The 26980-nt window shown below is 41.0% G+C and overlaps 1 protein-coding gene across 1 annotated transcript in view; it reads right to left on the bottom strand.

Annotated features, from left to right (window-relative positions):
* The window catches only part of itpr3 (inositol 1,4,5-trisphosphate receptor, type 3), a 350279-nt gene that overhangs the window by 74090 nt on the left and 249209 nt on the right, over nt 1–26980 (bottom strand). The window contains exons 47-48 of the mRNA XM_018091571.2: nt 6678–6791; nt 6053–6245 (exon numbers count right to left, since the gene is read on the bottom strand). Coding sequence (XP_017947060.1) covers nt 6053–6245; nt 6678–6791 — 307 coding nt within the window. The remainder of the gene's footprint in view (nt 1–6052; nt 6246–6677; nt 6792–26980) is intronic.

The raw sequence follows: 26980 nt of genomic DNA, 5'->3' as shown, positions 1-26980 counted from the left end.
AAAACCTTTATGGATGAATAAAAGTGTTAGGGTCAAGGTTGGTACGAAAAACTTTCATCAGGTACAAGGAAGCAAATAAAGCATGCAAAAAAGCTAAAATAAAAATTGAAAGGGATATTGCAGCTAGGAGTAAAAAGAATCCAAAATTAATTAATGAAGCAAGAAGGGGTAGGAACCTTATTATCATGGGGGGGGGGGTGGTAAGTTGGTAGATGAGAACGGGGAAAAAGCAGAAATTTTGAACTCTTATTTTTCATCTGTCTATACATCTGAGGAGCCAGCTAATGAAGGCTTCCCTTTTAATATGCCCAGTTCTAGTAATTTAGCTACAGACGCATGGGTCACTCAGGAGGAAATTCAAAAGAGACTTGAACATGTAAAGGTAAACAAAGGTCCAGGATTGCCAAGCCTCTTCACAAGGTCTGGCATGGTGCTGAGAGACTGGCGAATTGCTAATGTGGTGCCGTTATTTAAAAAGGGATCCCGTTCTCAGCCTGAAAACTATAGGCCTGTTAGTCTGACATCAGTAGCAGGAAAGCATTTGGAAAGCATAATAAGGGATAGGGTTCTTGAATACATTGCAGTTCACAATACTATAAGTATGCGCCAGCATGGTTTTATGTGTAACAGATCCTGCCAGACTAATTTAGCTACCTTTTATGAGGAGGTGAGCAGGAACCTCGATGAGGGAATGGCAGTTGATGTCATCTACTTGGACTTTTCTAAAGCATTTGATACAGTTCCTCACAGAAGGTTAATGATCAAATTGAGGAATATTAGCCTATTCATAATAGAATATAATATTTGTAATTGGATAGAGAACTGGCTGAAGGATAGATTAGAAAGAGTGGTGGTAAATGGAACATTTTCTAATTGGACCAGTGTGGTTAGTGGAGTACTTGGTCCTTTGCTTTTTAATTTGTTTATTAATGACCTAGAGGTGGGCATAGAGAGTACTGTTTCTATTTTTGCTGATGACACTAAATTGTGCAAAACTATAAGTTCCATGCAGGATGCTGCCACTTTGTAGAGCGATTTGACAAAATTGGAAAACTGGGTATCAAACTGGAAAATGTATCCTTAATGCAGAAGGATCTAGGGGTTTATGTAGATAACAAGTTGTCTAATTCCAGGCAGTGTCATTCTGTGGCTACTAAAGCAAATAAAGTGCTGTCTTGTATAAAAAAGGGCATTGACTCAAGGGATGAAAACATAATTTTGCCTCTTTATAGGTCCCTGGTAAGGCCTCACCTTGAGTATGCGGTGCAGTTTTGGGCTCCATTCCTTGAGAAGGATATTAATGAGCTGGAGCGAGTGCAGAGACGTGCAACTAAACTGGTGAAGGGGATGGAAGATTTAAGCCATGAGGTTAGACTGTCGAGGTTGGGGTTGTTTTCTCTGGAAAAGAGGCGCTTGCGAGGGGACATGATTACTCTGTACAAGTACATTAAAGGGGAAAATAGGCGGATAGGGGATGTTATTTTTTCCCATAAAAACGATCAACGCACCAGAGGTCACCCCTTTAGATTAGAGGAACAGAGCTTCCAGTTTTCCATGATGAGGTTGTGGAATGCCCTTCCAAGAGATGTCAGGCAGAATGGCAGATTCTGTTAATGCGTTTCAGAGGGGCCAGGATAAGTTTTTGAACAAGCAGAATATCAAGGTTATTGTGATACTAATATCTACAGTTAGTATTAGTGGTTGTATATATAGTTTATGTATGCGAGTGTATAGATTGGTAAGTATAGGTTGTGTTTGCTGGGTTTACTTGGATGGGTTGAACTTGATGGACTCTGGTCTTTTTTCAACCCTATGTAACTATGTAACTATTTACAATACACCATTTGTAATTCAATATATAATTATATAAGTGATCAGTAGAAAATCAATCAAACTTTTAAAAAACCAAAAAACTCCAAAATCGATATACAACACTTGAAACAAATCTGGGGGGCGAGGTTTATAAAGGAGAAGAATGACAACCAGTGCAAAAGAAAACTATTACTTAAATTAGAAAGAGAAGTGTTATAATTCTCACACTAGTTATAGTGTCCTGGATTTCAAAAAAAGGTTTAACAGCATCTTGATCCCTGTCTGCTACCTGTCTTCAAGCTGCTACAAAGTGCCTCAACCTAACGCGTTTCACCTGGAGGGCTTCCTCAGAGGCGGGATTTGCTATGCACCCTGCTCTTTATTTATTCTAAAAGTTAAAGGAAAAGTAACACTAAAAATTTTTAAGTAAAAAATCTATTCTATCCTGGCCCAATAATCCTGTCCTATTCTACAAACCATTTATTATTTTGAATGCTTTTTTAGAAAATACCTGTTTAAACTTGGCTTCCGGTGATTTGAAAAAAGGCGATACGGCGATGCAGGGGAAGCATCCACTATGCGGCGATCGATTGATTGATCCTAGCCTTCCTTCTTTCTGTATAGGAAGGAGTCAGGCTAGGATCGATCAATCAATCGCCGCATAGTGGATGCTTCCTCTGCATTGCCGTATCGCCTTTTTTCAAATGACCGAAAGCCAAGTTTTAACAGGTATTTTCTAAAAAAGCATTCAAAATAATAAATGGTTTGCAGAATAGGGCAATTATTGGGTCAGGATAGATTTTTTACTAAAAAATTTTTAGTGTTACTCTTCCTTTAAGTTCGGTTGTGCATCCCATTCTGGCTGCTTCATATTTTTCAGTTAACCATAAAAAAACACCTACACTGCTTCAAGTTTCATTCTTCTAATCTAAAGGGGTGGCCTCTGGTGCGCTGATCATTTTATTAGAAAAAAGATCACCCCCTATCTATAATATAATTTTATTAGCTGCTGTATATACACATTGGGGTTGATTCACGCTTAACGCTTATCACATGCTTTTTTGCGTTAAAAAAGCATGTGATAATTAAGTCCCGATTCAACAAAGTCATTTCACATGCGTTAATCCGCATATCACAATGCGTTATTTACCTCGCATTGCGTTAATTAGTGAATAGAAATAATACAAACGCATGATTCACAAACACATATAAAGCGTTAAACATGCTAAATATCGCATTAGTCTGTGTGAATATTAACACCTACTTGGGGCAGGTGGTACTTAAAGAAAATTGTAGTTTGTGAGCTTTTGGCAACACAACATGGACTTTGCAGTGAGATTTTTTCAAGTATGTGTTGGCTCCTCCAGTTTTCAGGGAAATGGTCATTTTCTGAACAGTAGTTTTCCGAAAGTAATGGTTACGTGCGTAAAATCGTGTGCTAATATAGCAAGCGGGGAAATATATCACACACAGCTGGAGATAACGCACTAGGCGGGATTTAACACAAGAAAAACGCTCATCGCAAGTTAAATAACACAAAGAACATCGCGTCTTAATTATGACGCTTGTCCTTTTAGCGAGCGTTAAGTCGCAAAAAATAAGAAGCAATAAAATTTTTACCGCATGGAGAACCTGCACACAGTAGCTTCAACTTTAACAGAAGCTGACTTGGCTCATATTCTATTTGGGGCAGATGTAGCTTTTCCATGATTTATGCAGGTGTTCAGAAAACAGTGCTGCCACTGTGGATGGAACCTACACACAGTAAAATCATGTTAGTATGTCTAGTAGGTTTTGATGTACTGATTTATGTCTCTATACATACTGTATATGTGTGTTTGTGTGTGAAAATATATCAGACAGCAGCACACTGTAGGTCCCACAGACCCAGTTTATATATGACTGGGGAAAATAGAGTTTTGCCAAATCTGTGGATATAAAGGTAATTTACCAGCCCCCTTTCTAATCATATTATATAGGACCAGCTCACTATGCTTAACTTTTTGTGTGCCTGTGGTAGATACAGTTCAACTGTATTTATATATACTTTGGCTGTAATACAGAAGCACCTGTGAAATAAGCTCCTGCCAAATGTTGCTTTCAGTTTCACAGCACTCAGTTTGTATATGACTTGGGTTAAAATGCAATTTCACCAAAACTGTGCATATATATATATAGAAATAGCCCCAGAGATTATATAAGTTAAGGCCTGCTCACTACAGCTTTCCTTTTTGTGTGGGGGGTAGAGGTAGGTTTACCAGAAGCTGACAAGCAGAACAATGGGAAGGTAGCAAGATAGTACTGCACAGGTAATTTTAGCAGAGGGTGTGACTGCACACTGCATTGATAGATACAGACACTACTACTGATTGGTGCATGTGACTGTTGGCCTTTTCTGTGGCCCTTGGCACATGTGGCTGCCAGTTTTTGTTGGGATCCTTGGCGCGTCTTGCTGCTGGCCTTGGCTGTAGCCCTTGGTGTATGTGGCTGCCAGTTTGTGCTATGGCCCTTGGTGCATGTGGCTGACTGCCTTTTCTGCAGCCCTGTGTACTTGTTTTTGGTCTTGTATGCCACTGCATACTAGTGATGGCTGGTGTGGGGACAAGTGTTTTTGCAGATGCAGTAACTGACTAGTGCATCAGTGGTTGCATGTGTAGAAGTTGTCTTGAGAGTCAAGAATTGCAAGAGCAGTGTACTAGCTTATGTGCTATTGCTTGTGTGCTAGCTGTATTTTGCTCTGGTGTTTTGCATGCATGGATGGCAGCTGTCATGTCCATCAGTGCTTTGCTTTTGTGGTATTTGGTTTGTCGACTAGTTGTTGGCATGAATGGTATCTGGCTGTGTAATCATGACTTTGGCTAGCTTGTGCAGCAGCTAGCATGAGCATTGGTTGGGGTGCTCCAGTAGTTACATGCATGATTGCCGGTTGACTCCAGTCATTGTAGGCTGGTTAGCTGATCTACCATCACCTGTTTGTACAGTTCCTGAACCTGGCACCAGTGACTTGCTGGTTCGGTAGCCTCTTGAAGTTTTGGTGAGTTGTAGGAGGTTGGTTTCCAGCCTGGTATGATCTGTAGCATGCTTGGGTCCTCAGGTTGCTTGGCTTGAGTGCAGGTGTGTCCTTCACTATGGATTGTATGTTGATTAGATCTGTGCTTGGATGATCTTCTGCTGATCTCTGGTTATTGTTGAGGTTTCACTGCTGTCAATGTTAATGTGAGCTGCTACCAATGTGCTTTGGGGGTAGGTCATTGGTGATTCTAATGGGTGACAAGTCTTATTCTAGGGCCCTAGGCTAGTGCTGAGGATTGGGTGCGTAGATGCAGCATTAGTGGTAAATGTAGTAGAGTTGTGGTTAATAATTGTGTAGATAACTGGCCTGTTGGTGGTTGCTAGGCTGGTAACACTAGTGAGCTGGTCAATGCCAGAGTTTTGATTGTGGCAGCTAGCGGGCCACTGTATCTTGTCAGTTGTCTTCTTGTTGGTAGAGGATCCTCCCCAGCGGGGGTTGGATGTTTTGGCAATCATTGTGTGGAAATCCCTCTGGTCTGTGAGGGTACCCTTGCAGCAGGGAATGGTCAGTTTAATTTTGATGCTTGATTTTTTTTTAGCAACTGTTGGTTTATTGTATGTTATTGTTTAGGGGCATTCTGCTCATTTTTTGCTTTAGTAGCTACGGAATGACACTGCCTGAAATTAGACAACTTGTCCAGCTCATTAATAAACAAGTTAAAAAGAAAACACCAAGGACTGACCCTGCGGTACCCAGCTAACAATACTGGTCTCATTAGAAAATGTTCCATTTACTACCACTCTCTGTAATCTATCCTTCAGCCAGTTCTCTATCCAAGTACAAATGTTATGTTCCAAGCCAATATCCGTCAACTTTGTCATTAACTTTTTGTGCTATACAGCAAAGTGCAAGTAAATGACATTCACTGCCATCCCAGGTTCCTGCACACCTTCTCATAAAAGGCAATTAAATTAGTCTGGCAATAAAAAATTATCAACAGATAATGGTATTTTTTTTAAGTGTGGAGATCACCAATTTGAAAACTACTTTTATTGTACACATATGACTTATATGTATGTGGAAGTAAGTATAATACATTTCACAACTCCCTATACCTGTAATATTAGTGGCTTAATTATCAAAGGTTTAAAACAGAGACTGACCCTTGATGAGCTGTATCCAACTTTTTTTTCTTAAATATGCCCTATGTTTTATTTTATTCCTTACTTCGAAGTTTCCGTTGCCATTCCATTTCATTGTGAAGGAAAGATGACTGGTCAAAAAAGTCGCTAACTTTGCTTCCCTGGTCATCCTGTTCTGTGGTGGTAAAGACCCTATGTTTGGTCTCTTCTGTTAGGAATTTACAGATGCTTGGTACAGAAAATACAATTTGCTCCATGCTTCTGTCCATACGTACAATCTGAAGAAAGAGATAAACAGGTTTTAAAAATATAAATATTACTTCATTAGAATTGTGTTCTTCAGCATAGTTATATGGCAGGACTTCTTAAGGAGGCTACACTGCGTAATAAATACAAAACACCAGAAATTACTGTGGGCTGGAAAAATCCAGAACCAAAATCTTGAGCGAGCAGGTAATTCAGATTGATCAACCAATCAAGAGCAGGTATATTGAATAGGGTATGTTGAAATATATACACACAGTTCATGCATGAGGCAAGCAACTCTAATCTTAGTGGTATCTAAAACATAACTGAGAATGATATAGTGAACTGACACATATAGTTAAAAAAAAAGTTATTTTGTTATTGGTCATACTAAATTAGATGAATATCTGACTTGAGGCAGTTTAAGAAATATTGAGTATAGGAGATGTAGTAAAAATTCAAACCTCTATCTGTGCAGTATGCTTAGCATAATACGCTAATGGATCCTCCTCTTCTTCTTGGACAGGGGCAGTGGTGGATTTTAACATCTGGGTCAGCTGTTTATTATTTAGACTAAGCTGCAAAAGAAACCGTATACATTTAGTCTAAAGTGCTCAGAACAAATGTAAACGGCAAAGCATGTTTAATTACAGTTTTAAGTAAAATGAAGTAAAAGGACAGGGGAACCAATGGCCCACTACATAAGCTGATATATAGGGACCACCAGCCTTTAATAAATCTTAGATATAAATTGTTCAAACTAAGCTGCTACATATAGCCTAGTAGGCACTGCCCATTAGACTGATTGGTGCCATTTCAGTGGTATCTATCAAAGTTGACATATCACAGCAACTGGTCTGGGAACCTAGTCCCCAAGAGCAAAAACAAATTTACATGGGCACAAAAGGATGCCAAAAAAAGCCCCCCCTCCCCCCCCAAAAAAATAGAGAAAATAAAACCCCAGAAAGGTACTCCTTAACTGAACTGGTATCCCTCTTTTCTCAGAACTCTCTTATCAAATGAAAATGACAAAAACTTTCACTAAGTTTGATCTTTGGGAGGACTGTACTAATTTAATACCAGAGCCGAGCTGAGCCAAGCCAAGCATTATATTCATATTCATTTGTTCATGCCTATGGGATCTGCAATAAAATGTTTTTTCTAGTTCATTGTAAATTATGTGCCCACTTGATTTCAGAGAGTGACAGGCTTACCAGATATGTAAGAAATTTCCAGTGCCATTACAATTCCTCCAGCTGGTATTTGGTGTAGTAAAAATATGGTACCATCTATTTTCTGTAAGGTATTACCTATACATGAGCTTTCCTGCAGTCTCTAGGTGGTTTCTACCTTTGATGAGATGAGAGGCACTAAAGTCTGAATGCCACTGTTTAAAAGTTTTTTTGCAATTCTTGTTCCTAGGTTTACATACATTTGTATTTAGAGGAAGTTTCAAGTGTCAGTAGACATTTGTAAAGGTAGAAGTGCCTCTTATTTTTTGCATAGGAGTTTGAAAATATTTTTCCCAGATGGTTGTTAGTGTGTGGAGCATTTCTATACATTAGTATCCAGCCAGTGCTTAAATACGGAAGGGAGGTTAAGCTCCACTAGTTGATCTAAAATTGCTGCTTTGTGATATTGAGTAAGATTAGGTAAAGCTAGACCTTCAAATCTTGTAGAAGTACATATTGAGGGTTTAATTGGAATCCCATTTGAAGTTAAGAAAATACACTCACCAAAAGGATCATTAGGAACACCATACTAATATGGTGTTTGACCCCCTTTCGCCTTCAGAACTGCCTTAATTCTACGTGGCATTGATTCAACAAGGTTCTGAAAGCATTCTTTAGAAATGTTGGCCCATATTGATAGGATAGCATCTTGCAGTTGATGGAGATTTGTGGGATGCACATCCAGGGCATGAAGCTCCCATTCCACCACATCCCAAAGATGCTCTATTGGGTTGAGATCTGGTGACTGTGGGGGCCATTTTAGTACAGTGAACTCATTGTTCAAGAAACCAATTTGAAATGATTCGAGCTTTGTGACATGGTGCATTATCCTGCTGGAAGTTGCCATCAGAGGATGGGTACATGGTGGCCACACAGGGATGGACATGGTCAGAAACAATGCTCAAGTAGGCCGTGGCATTTAAACGATGCCCAATTGGCACTAAGGGGCCTAAAGTGTGCCAAGAAAACATCCCCCACACCATTACACCACCACCAGCCTGCACAGTGGTAACAAGGCATGATGGATCCATGTTCTCATTCTGTTTACGCCAAATTCTGACTCTACCATTTGAATGTCTCAACAGAAATCGAGACTCATCAGACCAGGCAACATTTTTCCAGTCTTCAACTGTCCAATTTTGGTGAGCTCGTGCAAATTGTAGCCTCTTTTTCCTATTTGTAGTGGAGATGAGTGGTACCCGGTGGGGTCTTCTGCTGTTGTAGCCCATCCAACCTCAAGGTTGTGCATGTTGTGGCTTCACAAATGCTTTGCTGCATACCTCGGTTGTAATGAGTGGTTATTTCAGTCAAAGTTGCTCTTCTATCAGCTTGAATCAGTCGGCCCATTCTCCTCTGGCCTCTAGCATCAACAAGGCATTTTCGCCCACAGGACTGCCGCATACTGGATGTTTTTCCCTTTTCACACCATTCTTTGTAAACCCTAGAAATGGTTGTGCGTGAAAATCCCAGTAACTGAGCAGATTGTGAAATACTCAGACCAGCCCATCTGGCACCAACAACCATGCCACGCTCAAAATTGCTTAAATCACCTTTCTTTCCCATTCTGACATTCAGTTTGGAGTTCAGGAGATTGTCTTGACCAGGACCACACCCCTAAATGCATTGAAGCAACTGCCATGTGATTGGTTGATTAGATAATTGCATTAATGAGAAATTGAACAGGTGTTCCTAATAATCCTTTTGGTGAGTGTATATTGTAGCTGTTTGAGGTAGGATGTGGGCAAATCAATAGATACAACTTGCATAAGGTTTAAAAGTAAAGGTAAAGGTAAACATAACATTAAAATAAAGGTAAAGATAACATTTGCAGGGCTTAAACCCTACCAGTCCAGGAAACAAAGTCAATTTTAGCCTTGATAGAGTTTAATAATGGAATATAATTGTCTTGAGAGGTTTTTTTGGGGTAATCAATAACTTCATACCTAAAGATGCAATTACTTTGTATTTACTATCAAACGGGTATTTGGTTGACAAATAAGTTAGAATCTCAGGGGAGAGATTATTCCCATAGCATGGGTTTTAGACTAATTGTGTTTGTATAGGGATATCCTGCCAAACAGGTCCACATTTTGCAGGAATGATGTAAGGGCAGTTGTTCAGTTTGTTAGAAAGATAATTATTTTATCTGTGTTAATGCTTTATTTTTATTTTTTTAATATAAATTCTTTATTTTTAGTTTTCAAACAAGGGATGGGGTACAAAAAGCAAGAAGGAGGGGGGAAAGGTAAGGGTAACATAGTAACAATAGTAAGTTAGGTTGAAAAAAGACGTACATCCATCATGTTCAAACATAATGCCTATATTTAACCTGCCTAACTTCTAGTAGATCCAGAGGAAGGCAAAAAAAAAACCATCTGAAACCTCTCTAATTTACCACAGAGGGGAAAAAATTCCTTGCTGACCAAGATGGCAATCGGACCAGTCCCTGGATCAACTAGTACTAAGAGCTATCTCCCATAACCCTGTATTCCCTCACTTGCTAAGAAGCCATCCAGCCCCTTGTTAAAGATATATAATGTATCAGCCAGCATGACTGATCCAGGAAGGGAATTCCACAACTTCACAGCTCTCACAATAAAAAAACCTTTCTGAATATTTAAATGGAACCTCCCTTCTTTTAAACGGAGTGAGTGCCCTCGTGTCCGTTGGAAGGACCTACTGGTAAATAAAGCATTAGAGAGGTTATTATATGATCCCCTTATATATTTATACATAGTTATCTCATGTCACCTCTTAAGCGCCTCTTCTCCAGTGTAAATAGACCCAACTTGGACAGTCTTTCTTCATGACTGAGACTTTCCATAACCCTTTACCAGCTTAGTTGCCCTTCTCTGGACCCTCTCTAATTCAATAATGTTACGTTTGAGCACTGAAGACCAAAACTGAACAGCATATTCTAGATGGGGCCTTACCAGCACTCTGTAAAGGGGAAGAATAACACCCTCCTCCCGTGAATCTATACCGCTTTTAACACAGCTCAAAACCTTGTTTGTCCTTGCAGCTGCTGTCTAGCATTGCTTTATACAGCTAAGTTTATTATCTACAAGGACTCCAAGTTTCTTCTCCATTATGGATTTGCCTAGTGCAATCCCATTAAGGGTACAAGTGGCTTGCATATTTTTACATCCCAGGTGCATGACCTTACATTTATCCACATTAAATCTCATCTGCCACTAAGCCGCTCAGATTGCCAGTTAGTCAAGATCCTGCTGCAAGGATGCCACATCCTGGATAGAATTGACTGGTCTGCAGAGTTTTGTGTCATCTGCAAACACTGATACATTGCTTATAATACCCTCCCCTAAGTCATTTATGAACAAGTTAAACAAAATTGGACCCAGTACTTCTGTACTCTCCTGAGAGACCCCACTGAGAACCTCACTCTAAGTAGAGAATGTACCATTAAAGGGGACCTGTCACCTTGAGAAATAATTCCAAATTGTTTTCTATTGTGTTTGTCAAGCAAAATAAACTTTACTTACACTATATAAATTATTTTAATCTTATTTTCTTCAGCCTTGGAATTCACAATTGCAGCAAGCATGCAGGGGCCATTTTGTGAACACTGTTATCAAAGCAGGCATTGCATCCTGCCAATATCTTGTTTCTGTGCCAGTATGGGGGGACCTGATACCCATGTCCATGCACTGGTTACAAAATTACATGGTGAGGAGGGAGGGGGAATGTGAGGAGTGCAGCAATCCCTAAAAAGTTCTGAATTGAAAGTTAAAAGTAACTATGCCTAAGGCATAGAGGCGGGGCAGGCAATATATGATTGACAGCAGGGATTTTTAAATGCTTTTATAATGGGTATAGATGTGGTAATAAAAATATAATTTGGGGTTACATGTTTAATTTGAAAAGGACTTTTATTATACAGCTTTTTATGTCTGGGTGACGGGTCCACTTTAACAACCACCCTCTGTACCCGATCCTGTAGCCAGTTTTCTATCCATGTGCAAACGACTTCACTAAGACCAATTGACCTTAGTCGTTTCCGGGGAACGGTATAATTTATTTGGATTTTGCCAAAGCATTTGATATCTACTGCATCCCCACTGTCCAGCTTCATACTCACCTCATCATAAAACGCCATTAAATTGGTCTGGCATGACTGGTCCTTCATAAAGCCATGCTGATTACTGCTCATAATGTCATTCTACAGTATATAATTTTGTATGTGATTCCTTAACAAGCCTTCAAATAACTTGCCCACCACAGATGTCAAACTTGCAGGCCTATAATTGCCAGGCTGAGATTTTACTCCCTTTTTAAATATAGGAATGACATTGGCCTTCATCCAGTCTCTAGGTACCATACCTGATGAGAGTGAGTCTGAGAATATCAGAAACAAAAGCCACTGTAAATCTGCTTACAATGATCATCTATTAAAAAATAGTAAAGTGAGGGCGGCGTGGCCATGACCTCGAGCAGGACAGACGTGCAGTAAAGGAGCTCCGTGTCGGGATCCCTAGAAAAGCTACATTAAAGCCTGCAAACCACTTCAATTCTCCTCCCAGGTCCTTGACCTACCTCCAGAATGTCGCCGAAACTGGTTAAGAAACCTACCCAAACCGAACTCCAGTCTTTTCTGGTAAAAGGAAAGCTCTCGGCAAAACAACAAGATGGCGGCGCCCAGACAAAAGCGGATGCGGCTGCGCCACTATCCGAACTGACTCCCGCATCGCAACCACTGTCCAACTCGGAACAAGAGTACCCCACTGTAGGTGAGTCCTCAGTAACGCCAGTTACGGAAAAAACCATGAGGCTCCTATTATCGGAGTTCAAAGACTCTATACAGTCAGATATAATGGGGGCACTACAAAAACTTTCTCTAGAAATCTCAGAAGTTACAAAGCGGGAACAGTCAGTGGAAAATAAGGCGGTAGACATTACTAAGGCCCATTCCCTGTTAGCAGCCACAGTATCTACACAAGCTGACCATATATACTCACTTAAGGCTAAAGTTGCAGATCTGGAGGATCACACCCATGGAAACAATCTAAGAATCAGGGGCATCCCGGAGGAGATAGCGCAGGATCAATTGCGGCCTTATATGTCCACTCTCATACAAACATTGCTACCCCAGCTCACAGAGATGGAAGCGAATATTGACAGAATTCACAGACTCCCAAAGTCTAAATATGCACCGGCAGATGTACCCAGAGACACAATTGTTAGGATACATTTCTTTACCACAAAAGAACTATTGTTACAAGCAGTTCGGGCAGGTGTAAATGTCCCACAACAATATACATCTCTAAGATTTTTTGCTGATTTGTCTGCCTTTACCCTAGCTCAACGCAGGGAATTTGCCCCTATAACAGCGGCACTTCGTAAGCAAGGTATCTCCTATCACTGGGGTTTCCCAGTTCGCTTGATTGTCTACAGAAATGGGATTTATAAGGTCTTCCAAAAACCAGAGGAAGCAACAAAAGCCATGCTAGACTGGAATTGTCCGATTGAAGACATGGACATTCCTTTACCGAAACCTTCCAAAAAAAGGTCCTTGGATTGGTCTTCAGTTTCACCAAGGAAGGATAAGCTAACCTTACGCTCAGAGCCCACCTGAGTTCAAACACTTAGTTGAATTATCATACCTGGTATTAATAACTACAAACCATTTTTTCTAGTTTCGACAAGTTTATGTACAATATACTAATGTACTGATGATATCCTTCTGTTATTCTGCTGAGTTATAGTTGCAATGACCTCTGTTCAAAAACCAATTGAGTTAGAATAATTAGCAGGTTAAGAGCCACATACTATAAGAGGGTTCCTGACAAGGGGTAGACCCTATCTAATAAGTTCCCTTTTGTAATCTGAGTTGTGTGTGTTTGTTTTCCCCTAACCATTTTGAGTTCCTTGGGTACCCCCCCATAGCTGGCTGAATAGTGCAGCCAGTAGGTACAGTTTGGCTGACAGCCTCCTGACTGTCCACTACGACCTGACAAGCCCTTAGAGCTGTCGATAGGTCTTTTCCTTTCTTCTCTTTTCTTCTCCCCCTTTCCTCTTTCCTTTCCCTCTTCTTTTCCCTCTATCTTCCCCCCTACCTTGGTTTTTTTTTCCCCCCCCACTTCCCTTCCTTTTACAGCGTAACTAAGACAAAATGCAATTACATGTCTCATCACTTAATGTTAAGGGACTGAATAGTCCACAAAAAAGGAAACTACTACTAAACTGGGCATACGATACTAAAATAGATATATTATGTGTGCAAGAAACTCACCTAATGGGTAAAAACCACCCTAAATTACTTTCAAACCACTTCAGCAAGACTTTATATGCTAATGCTCCTGTTAAAAAAAATGGAGTAGCAGTTCTTTTCTGGAACTCCCTACCTATTAAAATTTTAGACTCTCAGGCAGACAGTAAAGGTAGATTCCTAATAATCAAACTAGAAGTTCTCTCCCATTTATATACATTAGTTAATCTTTACGCCCCAAACTCCCACCAAATGTCGTTTATAAATAAAGTACTTAAGAAAGCTAGGCAAGAAACTGGGACTACATTACTAGTTTTGGGAGATTTCAACCTTGCACCAGATCCTCTCATGGATAAATCCCCCATACCGAAGGGCAATTCTTTAAGGTCAGTTACTTCCTTGTCTTAGTCTTTTTTTAACACTATAAAACAATATGAGTTATATGATGTTTGGAGAGCGGGTCATCCGACTGAACGTGATTATACTTTCCTATCGCATGTGCATATGTCTTATTCTAGGATTGACTTAGTTCTTGCAGATAAATCCACTTTATTTCAATCGGTTAAACCTTACATTGGAATTGCCACTTGGTCGGACCATGCCCCAGTCGGGTGTTATTTAGAGTTCCTCCAGATTCCCAGCCCGTCTGCTACCTGGAGACTGAATAACACCCTATTACTTAACAAACAACATGCAGAAAAAATTACGAAACTGACTACAGAATTTTTCGCACTAAATTCTACCCCAGACACATCTAAAGATCTACTTTGGTGTTCGTATAAAGCATATATCAGAGGGCATCTAATTGCTTTGGCTGCAAGCGAGACTAAGAAAAAGAAAGCCAAAGTAACAGATCTATTAGCTCAGCTAGCCGAAGCTTCAAGGCAACACAAGACCCACCCGACTGAGGCACTGGCCCAAAAAGTGGTATCCTTAAATGCAGAAATCAATGTGGTAAATATGGAAAGAGTGACATTTCAAATTATGCTGACTAAGCAACGTTATTATGTTGAGGATAACAAAAATAGTAGACTGCTGGCCTCTAAACTTAGGGATGCAAGGGTAAATAACAGAATAATGTCAATTAAAACATCTGACGGTCAAATGCTTTCCAACCCAAAGCATATAGCACAAGAGTTTGCAAATTATTACACCAAGTTGTACAACCTAAAAGATGATCCCGCAACTCCCCAACAGACTCAAACAACATTACAAACTTTCTCACTAAGATATCCTTGCCTTCATTATCAGAAAATCAACTAGAACATTTTAACGCCCCTATAACACAAGCGGAAGTGACCTCTACAATTAAAGCACTTAAAAATAACAAAAGCCCCAGGCCCAGACGGGTTTCCAAATAACTTTTATAAGAATCTTTCAGCTTCTCTATCCCCTAAGTTAACTGAATTATTTAATTCACTTCCCACTTCTCAATCACTCAGAAAATAACTTTTCCAAGCTACTATAACAACAATCCCTAAGCCTAACAAAGACCCTACCCAAGTGGAAAACTATCATCCAATATCCCTGCTTAATTCGGACATAAAGACCTATGCTAAAATATTGGCAAATCGACTAAACCCCATTTTAAAATCCTTGATTTCCGACGATCAGGTCGGATTTGTTCCAACCAGACAGGCACCAGATAACACTAGAAAAGTAATCAATATTGCTATCCAAGCTAATCAGACAAGATCCCCTTGCCTTCTGGTAGCTTTAGATGCGGAAAAAGCCTTCGATAGGGTTTCATGGCTATATCTACAAAAGGTCTTGGAAAAGTTCGGTTTCTCAGGTACGTTCTTAGATCATATCCTCACATTATACAAATTTCCCTCTGCCGCAATACAAACCAATGGCCAAATTTCTCCTAGCTTTTTACTCACAAATGGTACTCGACAGGGCTGCCTCCTTTCTCCCTTAATCTTTGTACTACTTATGGAACCCCTAGCAGAAGCCATACGCCAACAGTCTCAAATCCCGGGGTTCCTGATAGGTAAAAACTCATATAAATTATCCCTATTTGCAGACGACATTATCCTAACTCTCTCCAATCCAACCTGTTCACTTCAAGCACTGTTCCAACTACTTTCAGAATTTTCAGAGATTTCCTACTACAAAATTAATACGACCAAAACGGAGGCCCTCCCAATCTGGATTCCCAAAAACCAAGTGAAAGAATTGAAAGCATCCTATAAGTTTATGTGGCAGCAGTCTGTTATTTCGTACCTAGGTATAAAGGTGGGTTTCTCAGTAACTAGCCTTTACAACGCTAACTTCAAAGCCATGATAGGAAAAATCGAACAATATTTCCATTCCTGGACTTACAAAGAAATTTCATGGATAGGTAAACTCTCCGCTATTAAGAACATGATTTTACCGAAAATTTTGTACCTATTCCGGACAATCCCGATAAGGATCCCCAATAAATATTTCCTCACACTACAAAAATCAATTTCAAAATACATTTGGAAAGCCAAGAAGCCTAGAATCCCGCTGGCATCACTCTCAAAAGGTAAACTTCAAGGAGGTCTGGGTTTTCCTAACTTTAAAAAATACTACCAAGCTTCACATCTAAACTTCATACAATGCATCTTTACCACAACATCTCAACCACAATGGGTGAAGCAAGAAAAGGATTTAACCACATCATCCCTCCTTCACCTTGATGAACTTATCTGGATCCCTCCAAAACTAAGACTAAAAACCATCAAGTCCTTCCCTACATTTCATGCCTCAATTATGGTATGGGTCATACACTCTGACCCTCTAAGCCTTGGTCTCCATCCCAAATTTACTCTCTCAGCTTTCAAAGGGATTATTCCAAATTTCAACCCAACCCCTTGGCTCCAGGCTGGAATAGATTTGTGGGCGAACATCCTGAACAACAACCAACTACCCACATTTCAAACACTTTGTACTAAATGACATCTACCTTCTAAGTCATTTTACATTTACCTCCAACTATCAAGTTTCCATAAAGCAAATCCATACTGTAAACCAAAACAACTCTCTGCTACTCAGCAAAGAATTACTTCCCTAACTATGGCTGGGGCAAGAATAGCCCATTTCTATGCGGCAATTAACGACTATTCATCTAAACCACCAGGTGCACATTTATCTGCATGGGAAAAGGATCTCAAAGTACCAATCGACCCAATAGACTGGAATAATGCCTTTACACTGATTATGGCCTCAACTAAATCTGCTAGACTTTTGGAACCCAGCATCAAGCTGATGTATCGCTGGTACTTAGTCCCATCAAGACTGCACAAAATTTTCCCACAAACAGCATCTAAGGAATGTTGGAGAGGTTGCGGCCAAGATGGAACACATGTGCACATATGGTGGGAGTGCCCCAAACTTGCCTCATTTTGGACCCAAGTGTTCGATCTAATCAATACAGTTTTGGACTGCCCAGTCCCCAAAACACCGTCAATAGCCCTCTTAAACTTGGACCTTGACTTCTTAAAATACCCAAAAAATTGTCTGGTAATACATCTTTTAGAAGTGGCGAGACTACTAATTGCTCAGCGATGGAAATCGGACTTAACCCCAGCTATCCCAGAGTTAGTAAATTTTGTAGACCTCACTGAAAGGTTTGAATTTTTTGATGCCAGAAATAGAAACTCTCTGACCAATCACCACAAAAAATGGTCCCCTTGGAAACACTTTAATGAAGGATAGACAAAGAAACAATTATATCATGTTTAGCGTGGTGTTTAGTCTAACTAAAATTTAACAATGTCTGATTCCCCTGTTCTCTTCCTTCTTCAAATTTTTTATTTATTTTTTTTTCTTCCCCCCCTCCTACTTCTATTTCCTTCTCTTTCCCCCCTCTTTCTTCTTTCTTGTATTCTTTTATAACTCTGTTAAGTGCCTTGTATGCGACACAAGGAATAATTACTGTAAAATTCAAGGCCTAACCTAAAAGTTATGAAGATAATAACTTGTATTAAGGCCAATATGTGTGTTGTATGTTGTTTTGACAATATTTTAATGTGAAAATAAAAAAATAGTTAATGGAAAAAAAAAATAGTAAAGTGAAATACAAGATATGACATCAATTTACTTCTGTTGCTTGGTCAAATGCTTTTCCTATGCTACTAATCAATTCTACATTCTCCAGAATAACATTACGAAAAACCTTATGTTAACGGGTTCGGATTAATTATTATTGAAGGTAAGCCACGGTTCCCAGAATTGAATCCATTCATTGTTTCTTGGAGTAGACTTTTAATGTCGTAAAATGAGAGTTTTAGCTGTGTGTAGAAGTTGTAAGGTAAGTATACCTGAAACATGGCACCCATCAGCAGGTAAGCCTTTATGGTTTTAGGAAGAGATTCTATTCCAACCCATAGATAGCTATTCATTGTGATTGTTGACATAATATGTTCTAGATGTATTGCAATATAGTATTTATAGTATACTGTATATTTATAGTCTGGTAGGGAGAGTCCTCCTTTCTCTCTTGGTACTATTAGTTGTTTATATTGCAATCTCAAATTTTTCTTACCCCAAATAAATATTATTATTGCTTTCATACTTTGAAAAAAGAACATAGGTACTTGTATAGGCATAACCTGTAGGAGATAGAGAACTTTAGGCATTAAAGGGGTGAAAACAAAAATATAATCACTGAACAGCCTCTTTGAACTCTTTCAGTACCTGCCAATATGGTTGTCCAGAAGGTAGTAGTAAAGGCTGCATCATCCCAATAATCACTTAGATTTCCTTCTCTTCCTGTAACCCATTCAGCCCCCTCCCTCAGGAATTTGCTTTGGCTGTTGTCTCCTGGGCATGCACAGTTTTTCTCAGCTCAGATTACTAAACACACCCTACATTCTAGCAGCCAATGAAGAGATGACATTGCTAGTTCCCATAGAAACTCAGCTCTTACTGTCTGCTCCTATTTTGTACCCCTAACCTCTCCTAAGCTCAATTTAATCATTATAGTGCTCAAACAAAACAGAACTTCTTAACAAATACAGTTCTGCATGTGTGAGCCTACATTCCTGATGAAATGTATGCTGAATTGTGCATATGTCTTTGTGCATATATGATGTTTGCAGATTTAATGTAACTGATGATATGTCAGAGGAAAAATGGCCCCCTGGTGAAAGCTGCTATTTGTTTTAGGAAAATGTAATGGAGCTGACAAATAAAGGAGATATATGCAGTACAAAGTATGCCATTTGGGTGGGGGACACATGCCCAACTGGTATACATTGTAGGAAAATGTAGGCTTTACAAGTGCTTTAATATCATTTTAATTGCTTGGATTTTACCAAACCATGAGAGATTTAGTTTGTCCAATTGGTTAGTTAACTTCTGTATAGATCCCAGTAGAGGAATATAGTTATCTTGATATAACTTTGTATGGTCTGATGGGATCTTAAACCCTAGGTATGGGATGTTATTGTTTGTCCATTTGAACATAAATTCAAGCTGAAGTTGTTTTGTTCTATACTTGCATTACAAGTTTGCGAATGTCTTTCAATTTATTTTCTTTCTCATTTTTTCAGCTTACTACATAAGGAAATTAGTTGCCCTCTGAAAACACATTTCTTAGTCTCCCAAAGTGTTGCATTTGGGATTTCAGTAGTGTTGATTAGTTTTATTATTTTCCCTATTCTTTCCTTATGTTCCAGTTTATGTAATAAAGTTTATGAATTCCTGTGCTAATGTATAGGGTTTTGTAAACCATGGCGATGGTGTGTGATGTGATAATATGCTGTGACCTATATTGGCTGAGAGAATCAATGTAACCAGCGTTAACAAATAAATATATAATCTATGTGGAAATAAACTTTAAGTTTTAGAAAAATGTGTAGTCCTTATTCTTGGGATGGAGAACTCTTCATATATCTCTTCATATATCTACTAGGTTTAGATTGGATAACCATTTCTTAATACTTTTTAGATTTTTATATGAAACAGCACTCTTACTATTAAAAGTGTCTAACAAAGGATTGAAAGTTAAATTAAAATTGCCTCCTATAATTAACAAATCCTCAGAGAAAGATTCCAATTTACCAAAAAAGGAAGCTTGAGCATGGTTAGGAGCATATACATTTACTATTGTTGCCTTCAGATCAGATATCTCACCTTTTATATACTAGTTTAGAAGGCAACCCTATTTCACCGGGTGCTCATTGTGTGATTAGGAAGTTTTCAATTTTATTTTTTGCAGAACACAATTTGTTGGCACACCATTATTAAAATCAAAATTTATTTCAAATATTAAAAATAATTTATTAAAATATAGACAAGTAAAGAAAAAAAAAGAAAAATTAAGATACTTAAAAGGATGTCCGAAGTACCTAAAATCGGTTCAAATGATTGCTAATGATTCCAATGCTCTGTTGCTATATCTGCAGGTTGATATCTCTATTTGGTAACAATATGTTTTTAAAGTGCAATCCTTTACAATGTAACTGCTTTCCCAGACTTCACTCACGTCTTAACAATCACTGCAGTTCTAAGTCTAGGATGCTCCAATCAGCGAATCCTCCACAACACAAATTTGTAAGTTCTTAAGGTAAGTGTAAAAAAAATGGCCCTAATTCAGTTACGAGCTGGCTTCAACATCTGCCAGGACATTAAGGATGCATCCTCTTTACAGAGATCCCGTCTACCCGGATTCGATTGGTCTTGAACTACCTACAGATTAAGAGGATTATTCCCCTATGCAGGCATCCACATTGACTGCCCCAACCTCTATCAATTGTGAACCGGTAACAGGTAAACAGGTGGAAGGGAGATATATTTCCCCTAGGTTCATCTCCTACTCCCTCATGTATAGCGGCGCTGAGTGGGTTAATTCCCCAAGGGAGTCTCACCTGGGGAATAATTAGCAGGCTAGATATGTCTGCAGTCAGAGAGTGAGGGGGGAGCTGAGACTGAGGACTGAATTTGCTGTGTGAGGGTCTGTGCCTGCCTGAAGCAGCTTGGAGCATTTTCTCCCAAACAGAAGGACTCTCAAAAGGTACTGTGACTCTGGGGAGTTGTGTTTTTGGTTTGGCCGGCAATCCCAGTAGGGGACCGGTAATAGAGAGGGAAGCACCCGGTGTATTAGTTAGAGCCCAAATGTGGCAAGGGTTTTGTTTACTTTTGTTTTGCTTATGCTCCTGCTGGATACCAGAGTCAGTCATTGTACATAATAAAATGGACTGTATTCACCTAAAGGACTGTCTGTATGTCTGATCTCGCTTACATATGGTGGAGGATGCGGGCATAGGCTATTTTCTCTTGGAAATAGTGAAGACAAAAATTTAAAGAGACAGACACTCTTAAAGGTGAAGTTTTTTTTTCCCTCTCCAAAACTAAAATGGAGGAAGTATTGCTGTAAACCCAGCAGCAGAACAATGCCATCCAGCAGCAGAACAATGCTAATCAGCAGCAAGCTAATACAAATCACCAGGAAGCGTTAAGGGTCCAGCAGCAGAGTAATGCTACTCAGCAAACTAATCAGTTGTTGGTTGCACAAATAAATGCACAAGCAGAAGCCAGTAAAGTTACTTTAGAACAACAGCAGCAAGTGAACTTGCATTTACAGCAGTGCATCCAAGCACTGGCTGAGAGATTACAGGGTAGTACCGCCCTGGTGCAAGCACCAATAAATATCCGCAAAGCTGTGCAAAGGTCTCTGCAAAAGATGACACCAGCGGATGATGTGGAGGCCTACCTGGCTGTGTTTGAGAGAGTTGCAGCGCGGGAAAAGTTACCGCCAGAGGAATGGGCAGAGGTGGTAGCCCCTTACTTGACAGGCAAACCCCAAAAGGTGTACTATGACCTGAAAGAGGAAATCCTGGTCCACCTTGGAGTCACTTTGGCGGTTCATGCCAAACGGTTCAATGACTGGGTTTACACCAGAGGCAAGTCTGCACGGGCGTAAATGCATGACCTTTTGTATCTCACAAGAAAGTGGCTGCAGCCTGACCTCAACACGGCGATCAAGTAGTGGAGAGGATCGTCGTAGAACGGTACCGGAAAGCTCTACCCCGGCATCTCCAGCGGTGGGTTGGCCAGGCAGACCCCCAAGATATGACCCAGATGGTGGAGCTCGTGGAGCGGTTTGTGGCTATGGAGGGTTACCTCAGTGAAGTAGTTTCCCCACAGCGCCCTGGCAAGGCTCAGAGACTGCAGGAGAATCCTGGTAAGACTGTTCCATTTCTTAAAGGGGTGGTTTCCCAAAGTAACAGGGACAGAAACTCCGGTATGGCCACTGGACTTAATTCAGGCGCCAACCCTAGAGTGGTGCCCAGTCAGCGGCAAGAGGCCTCTGATAGAGAGAGAAGGGGGGTACAATGCTTCCGATGTTGGGAGTTTGGCCATTTTGCAGCTAATTGCCCCCTAACAACAGAGCCTATGGATTGTAGCTGGGGAAGACAGAAGTCCCTGTATGCACACCCTGCATGCCTTGCTTCCCAACAGGAAGAGACTGGTAAACAATTTTGCCTGGTAGGCATAAAAGGACAGCAGGTATTGGCTCTACTGGACTCAGGGAGTTTGGTAACCTTAGTTCGTGCCAGTTTGTTGGACATAACTGACTCTCTGAAATCTCGGGTTGGGGTTATGTGCATACACGGGGATACAAAGGAATACCCAACTGCTGTGGTTATGATTGAAACCCAAAGTGGAAATGTTAAGTATCAAGTTGGGGTGGTTAAAAACCTAATGCATGCTGTGATACTGGGAAGAGATTTTCCATTGTTTTGGCAGCTGTGGGGTAGAGGGAGTAACACTGAAAAAGGGTCCCCAAGGGAAGCAGAGGAGCCTGACTTGTCCCCAGAACCCTTTACATCCAGTGATAGTGCTGGAGAGGTTGAGGTAACCCCTGATATTTCCTCACCCCTAGAAGTGTTTGCTGGCCTGGAAGATGAAGTACAGGAGGGTGACGTGGTACCTGACTTAGAGGTGTCCCGAGACAATTTTGGTACTGCCCAAATGAGGGACCCAACTCTGTGCAAAGCCCGAGAGGGGGTATAAGAAATAAATGGGGAACCCCAGTTTCCTGGGGCAGAAACAGTGTTCCCACACATGGTCCTGAACCAGGATCTGTTATATCAAGTGAGCAAGATAAGGGGTGAAATTATAGAGCAACTGGTGGTGCCTCAGCAATATAGGAGGGTGGTGTTAGATATGGCACACCGACATGTGCTTGGGGGACACCTGGGAGTTGATAAAACTGCAGACAGAGTCCTCCAGAGGTTCTTTCGGCCTGGGGTAGCGGGGGATGTTAAGCGATACTGTAACTCCTGCCCGGACTGTCAGATAAATGCACCCAAGCCTCATTACAGAGGTCCGTTGGTTCCCCTTCCCATCATTGAGGTTCCCTTTGAGAGCGTTGCCATGGATTTGGTAGGCCCCCTGCCAAAATCCACTAGAGGACACCAACACATACTGGTTATTCTGGATTACGCCACCCGATATCCTGAAGCAGTCCCCCTAAGAAATACTTCGTCAAAATGTATTGCAAAGGAGTTGGTACATTTGTTTTCCCGTGTGGGGATACCAAGAGATCCTGACCGATCAGGGTACCCCATTTATGTCCAAGGTAACCAAAGAGTTGTGTCGCCTCTTAGGTATTAAACATTTACGCACATCAGTTTACCACCCTCAAACTGATGGGCTGGTTGAACGGTTTAATAAAACCCTAAAGGCCATGCTGAAAAAAGCTGTAGACAAAGACGGGAAAAACTGGGACTGTCTGTTACCATTTCTGTTGTTCTCCATCAGGGAGGTACCTAAAGCCTCAACGGGGTTCTCGCCATTTGAGCTACTATATGGTAGACACCCAAGGGGGCTGCTAGATATAGCCAAGGAAACTTGGGAACAGGAGGCTACCCCCTATAAGACTGTGGTAGAACACATTGCTCAAATGCAGGAGCGTATTGCAGCTGTGTTACCCATAGTAAGGGAACACATGGCACAGGCACAGGAGGCCCAAAGCAGGGTTTACAACAGGTCTGCAACTGTAAGGAACTTTAATCCTGGGGACAGAGTGTTGGTACTTGTTCCCACAGTTGAGAGTAAGTTCCTGGCCAAATGGCAGGGGCCATATGAAATAGTCGAAAAGGTGGGTGAGGTGAACTATAAAGTAAGACAACCTGATAAGAGGAAACAAATTCAACTTTATCACGTGAATTTGTTAAAGCCATGGAGGCAGCAGGAGGTCCTTGCATCAGAGCCAGTACCTTTGCCTCATGGAGATAATCTGGTTCCTGAAGTAAAAATAGCAGAAACCCTGTCGGTTTCACAAAAACAGGAAGGAAAAGAGTTTTTGATGAGAAATAGGGATGTCTTTTCTGACCTTCCTGGGCGAACCAATCTCATTAAACATGATGTGGTTACTGAACCCCAGGTAAAGGTAAACGTGAAGCCCTACTGGATCCCTGAGGCACGGAGACAGGCAGTCTCCGAAGAGGTGAGGAAAATGTTAGAACTGGGGGTAATTGAGGAGTCCCACAGTGATTGGTCTAGCCCCATTGTTTTGATTCCCAAGCCTGATGGAATTCTCCGGTTCTGCAACGACTTCCGTAAATTGAATAAGGTCTCAAAGTTTGATGCCTACCCCATGCCCAGGGTAGATGAACTTATAGAGAGGCTGGGCCCTGCTAGGTACCTCACCACTTTAGATCGCACTAAAGGTTATTGGCAGGTACCTTTAACAGACCAGACTAAGGAAAAGACAGCCCTCTCTACCCCGGAGGGTCTTTTTCAATATAAAGTGTTACCCTTTGGTTTACATGGGGCCCCTGCAACGTTCCAAAGGTTAATGGAGCGGGTCCTTAAGCCACATAGACCCTACGCCTCAGCCTATTTAGATGAGCTTAAAAAGAGCTTAAAAATTCCCTGTGTAGACAGCCGGTACTTATAACGCCTGATTTCAAGAAAGAATTTGTGGTACAGACTGACGCCTCAGATGTAGGACTAGGAGCTGTCCTCTCCCAAGTGGTAAATGGTGAGGAACACCCAGTAGTCTATTTAAGCAGAAAGCTTACACCGGCTGAGAGGAGGTACTCCATTGTAGAAAGGGAGTGCCTGGCCATTAAGTGGGCATTGGAGGCCCTGAAGTACTATTTACTGGGTCGTAAGTTTAGGTTGATCACTGACCATGCTCCCCTTAGATGGATGTCAGAGAATAAGGAAAAGAATGCTCGAGTCACCAGATGGTTTCTGGCTCTACAGAACTTTAAGTTTACAGTGGAGCATAGGTCTGGGGCATTGCAAGGGAATGCAGATGCCCTCTCAAGAGTTCATTGTCAGGTGGCTCATAGTGCTCAGCCCAACGGGCTGAAGCATGGGGGGGGGGATATGTGAACCAGTAACAGGTAAACAGGTGGAAGGGAGATATATTTCCCCTAGGTTCATCTCCTACTCCCTCATGTATAGCGGTGCTGAGTGGGTTAATTCCCCAAGGGAGTCTCACCTGGGGAATAATTAGCAGGCTAGATATGCCTGCAGTCAGAGAGTGAGAGGGGAGCTGAGACTGAGGACTGAATTTGCTGTGTGAGGGTCTGTGCCTGCCTGAAGCAGCTGGGAGCATTTTCTCCCAAACAGAAGGACTCTCAAAAGGTACTGTGACTCTGGGGAGTTGTGTTTTTGGTTTGGCCGGCAATCCCAGTAGGGGACCGGTAATAGAGAGGGAAGCACCCTGTGTATTAGTTAGAGCCCAAGTGTGGCAAGGGTTTTGTTTACTTTTGTTTTGCTTATGCTCCTGCTGGATACCAGAGTCAGTCATTGTACATAATAAAATGGACTGTATTCACCTAAAGGACTGTCTGTATGTCTGATCTCGCTTACACAATATATGGTGCAAATCTACTGCAATTTTGCTGATGGAAAAGGCAGGTTAGTGTTGTGGGGGGGTGAATAGGTCGACCAAATTAGTACAGTTCTAACGGTAAGTATCAAAGTTGGCCCTAATTCTAATACGAGCCGACTTCAGAATCTGTCATAACACTGTGGAGGCGTCCTCTATATAGAGATCCCGTCTTTCCAGATTCAAACGATCTAAACTTTCTAAAGATTACCAGCGTTCTCCCCATATGCAAACACCCATATTAACTGCCCCAGCCTCTATCAATATACGGCACAGATCATGTGTTGGGAGGAACAAATCAATTACAAATTTGTTGATGTGAAACACAAATAGATATTGTGGAGAAGTTATTAGGTCGACAATGAGCCCTGGTACTTTGATGCTGGCTCAAATATCATCCACGAATACAGTGCTTGATGCTTTCTCCTTCCCACCGCAACTAGCATTAAACATTGCCCAGGATTAGCAAGTGGTCGGTATGACATCAGGTCATATTAGTTGCTTAACTTCCTTATATACAAAAAAATGACAAATTAATTATTCCAATTAGCCGCCACTGAATATAGCATTTATTCCCTTTACGTCCTCAGGCAGCACAAGTGATTTATAGCACATGTCCTGCTGTTTGGACAGGAAGGGAAACATATAGTGTTGGAACCTCCTCTATAATTCCCCCTCCCCCACCCCCCTTACCAACAAGTTGCATTTTTTTCCTGTCTGCTGTTCTGAAAGAGGATGGCCCAGACATGGGTGAAGAACCAGACCTCTAGGGGGTTTGAAGGCCGCAAGAGCACCACTTGAGACTGGGTGACTCAGGGGGACATGTCCCTTAGGCGTTCTGCTGAGTGCACTTTTTTCTTGCTGAGATAACATCATAGGTTTGCACCTTTGGTTTCTGCTAACAGGGTTTACCTGCATGCTTCTGGGTTTTGCACTCATGCTGGGGACTTAGCAAATGGACTGCACGCTTCTCAGTTGCTGAGCACTCTGCAGTCACGCTGACACTCTGCAAGGGTTGCATACTTCTCACTTCTGCTGGGTACTTTTCAGCTATGGTGGATAAGGTAGGAAAAATTTGGTCTTAAACTCTGTAGTGCCTGGTAGTGCTTCCTGTGGGGAACACAGGGAAGTTCACTTATATTTATAGATTCCTGAGTGGGATTTGCTAATTTTCTTTCCTTACTTATATGATTAAAGCTTCCTGTTAATTGCAGTTGTTAGTTGCTGCTTCTTGGCTGCCAGTTTGCTGCAGTGAAGCTAAAGGTACACTTCCTCCCGTGGTCATTGTCTCGCATATAAAATATTTATGATTATAATAATATTTTATATGTATTCTACCCCTTTTTTTCTTATTAGATGTCTTCTAATGAGAGACCCTCAGGGAAAAGTTCTGCAAAGATGAAACATAGAATTTGTCCAAGTTGTGAACAGCCTGTTCCTGATAAGCAAGTTTCCAGACTCTGTAATACTTGCCTTTCTAAAACA

The sequence above is a fragment of the Xenopus tropicalis genome, chromosome 2, assembly GCF_000004195.4.
Source record: "Xenopus tropicalis strain Nigerian chromosome 2, UCB_Xtro_10.0, whole genome shotgun sequence".
NCBI lineage: Eukaryota > Metazoa > Chordata > Amphibia > Anura > Pipidae > Xenopus > Xenopus tropicalis.
The sequence above is the reverse complement of the archived record's forward strand: the minus strand, read 5'-3'. Positions and strand labels throughout refer to the sequence as shown.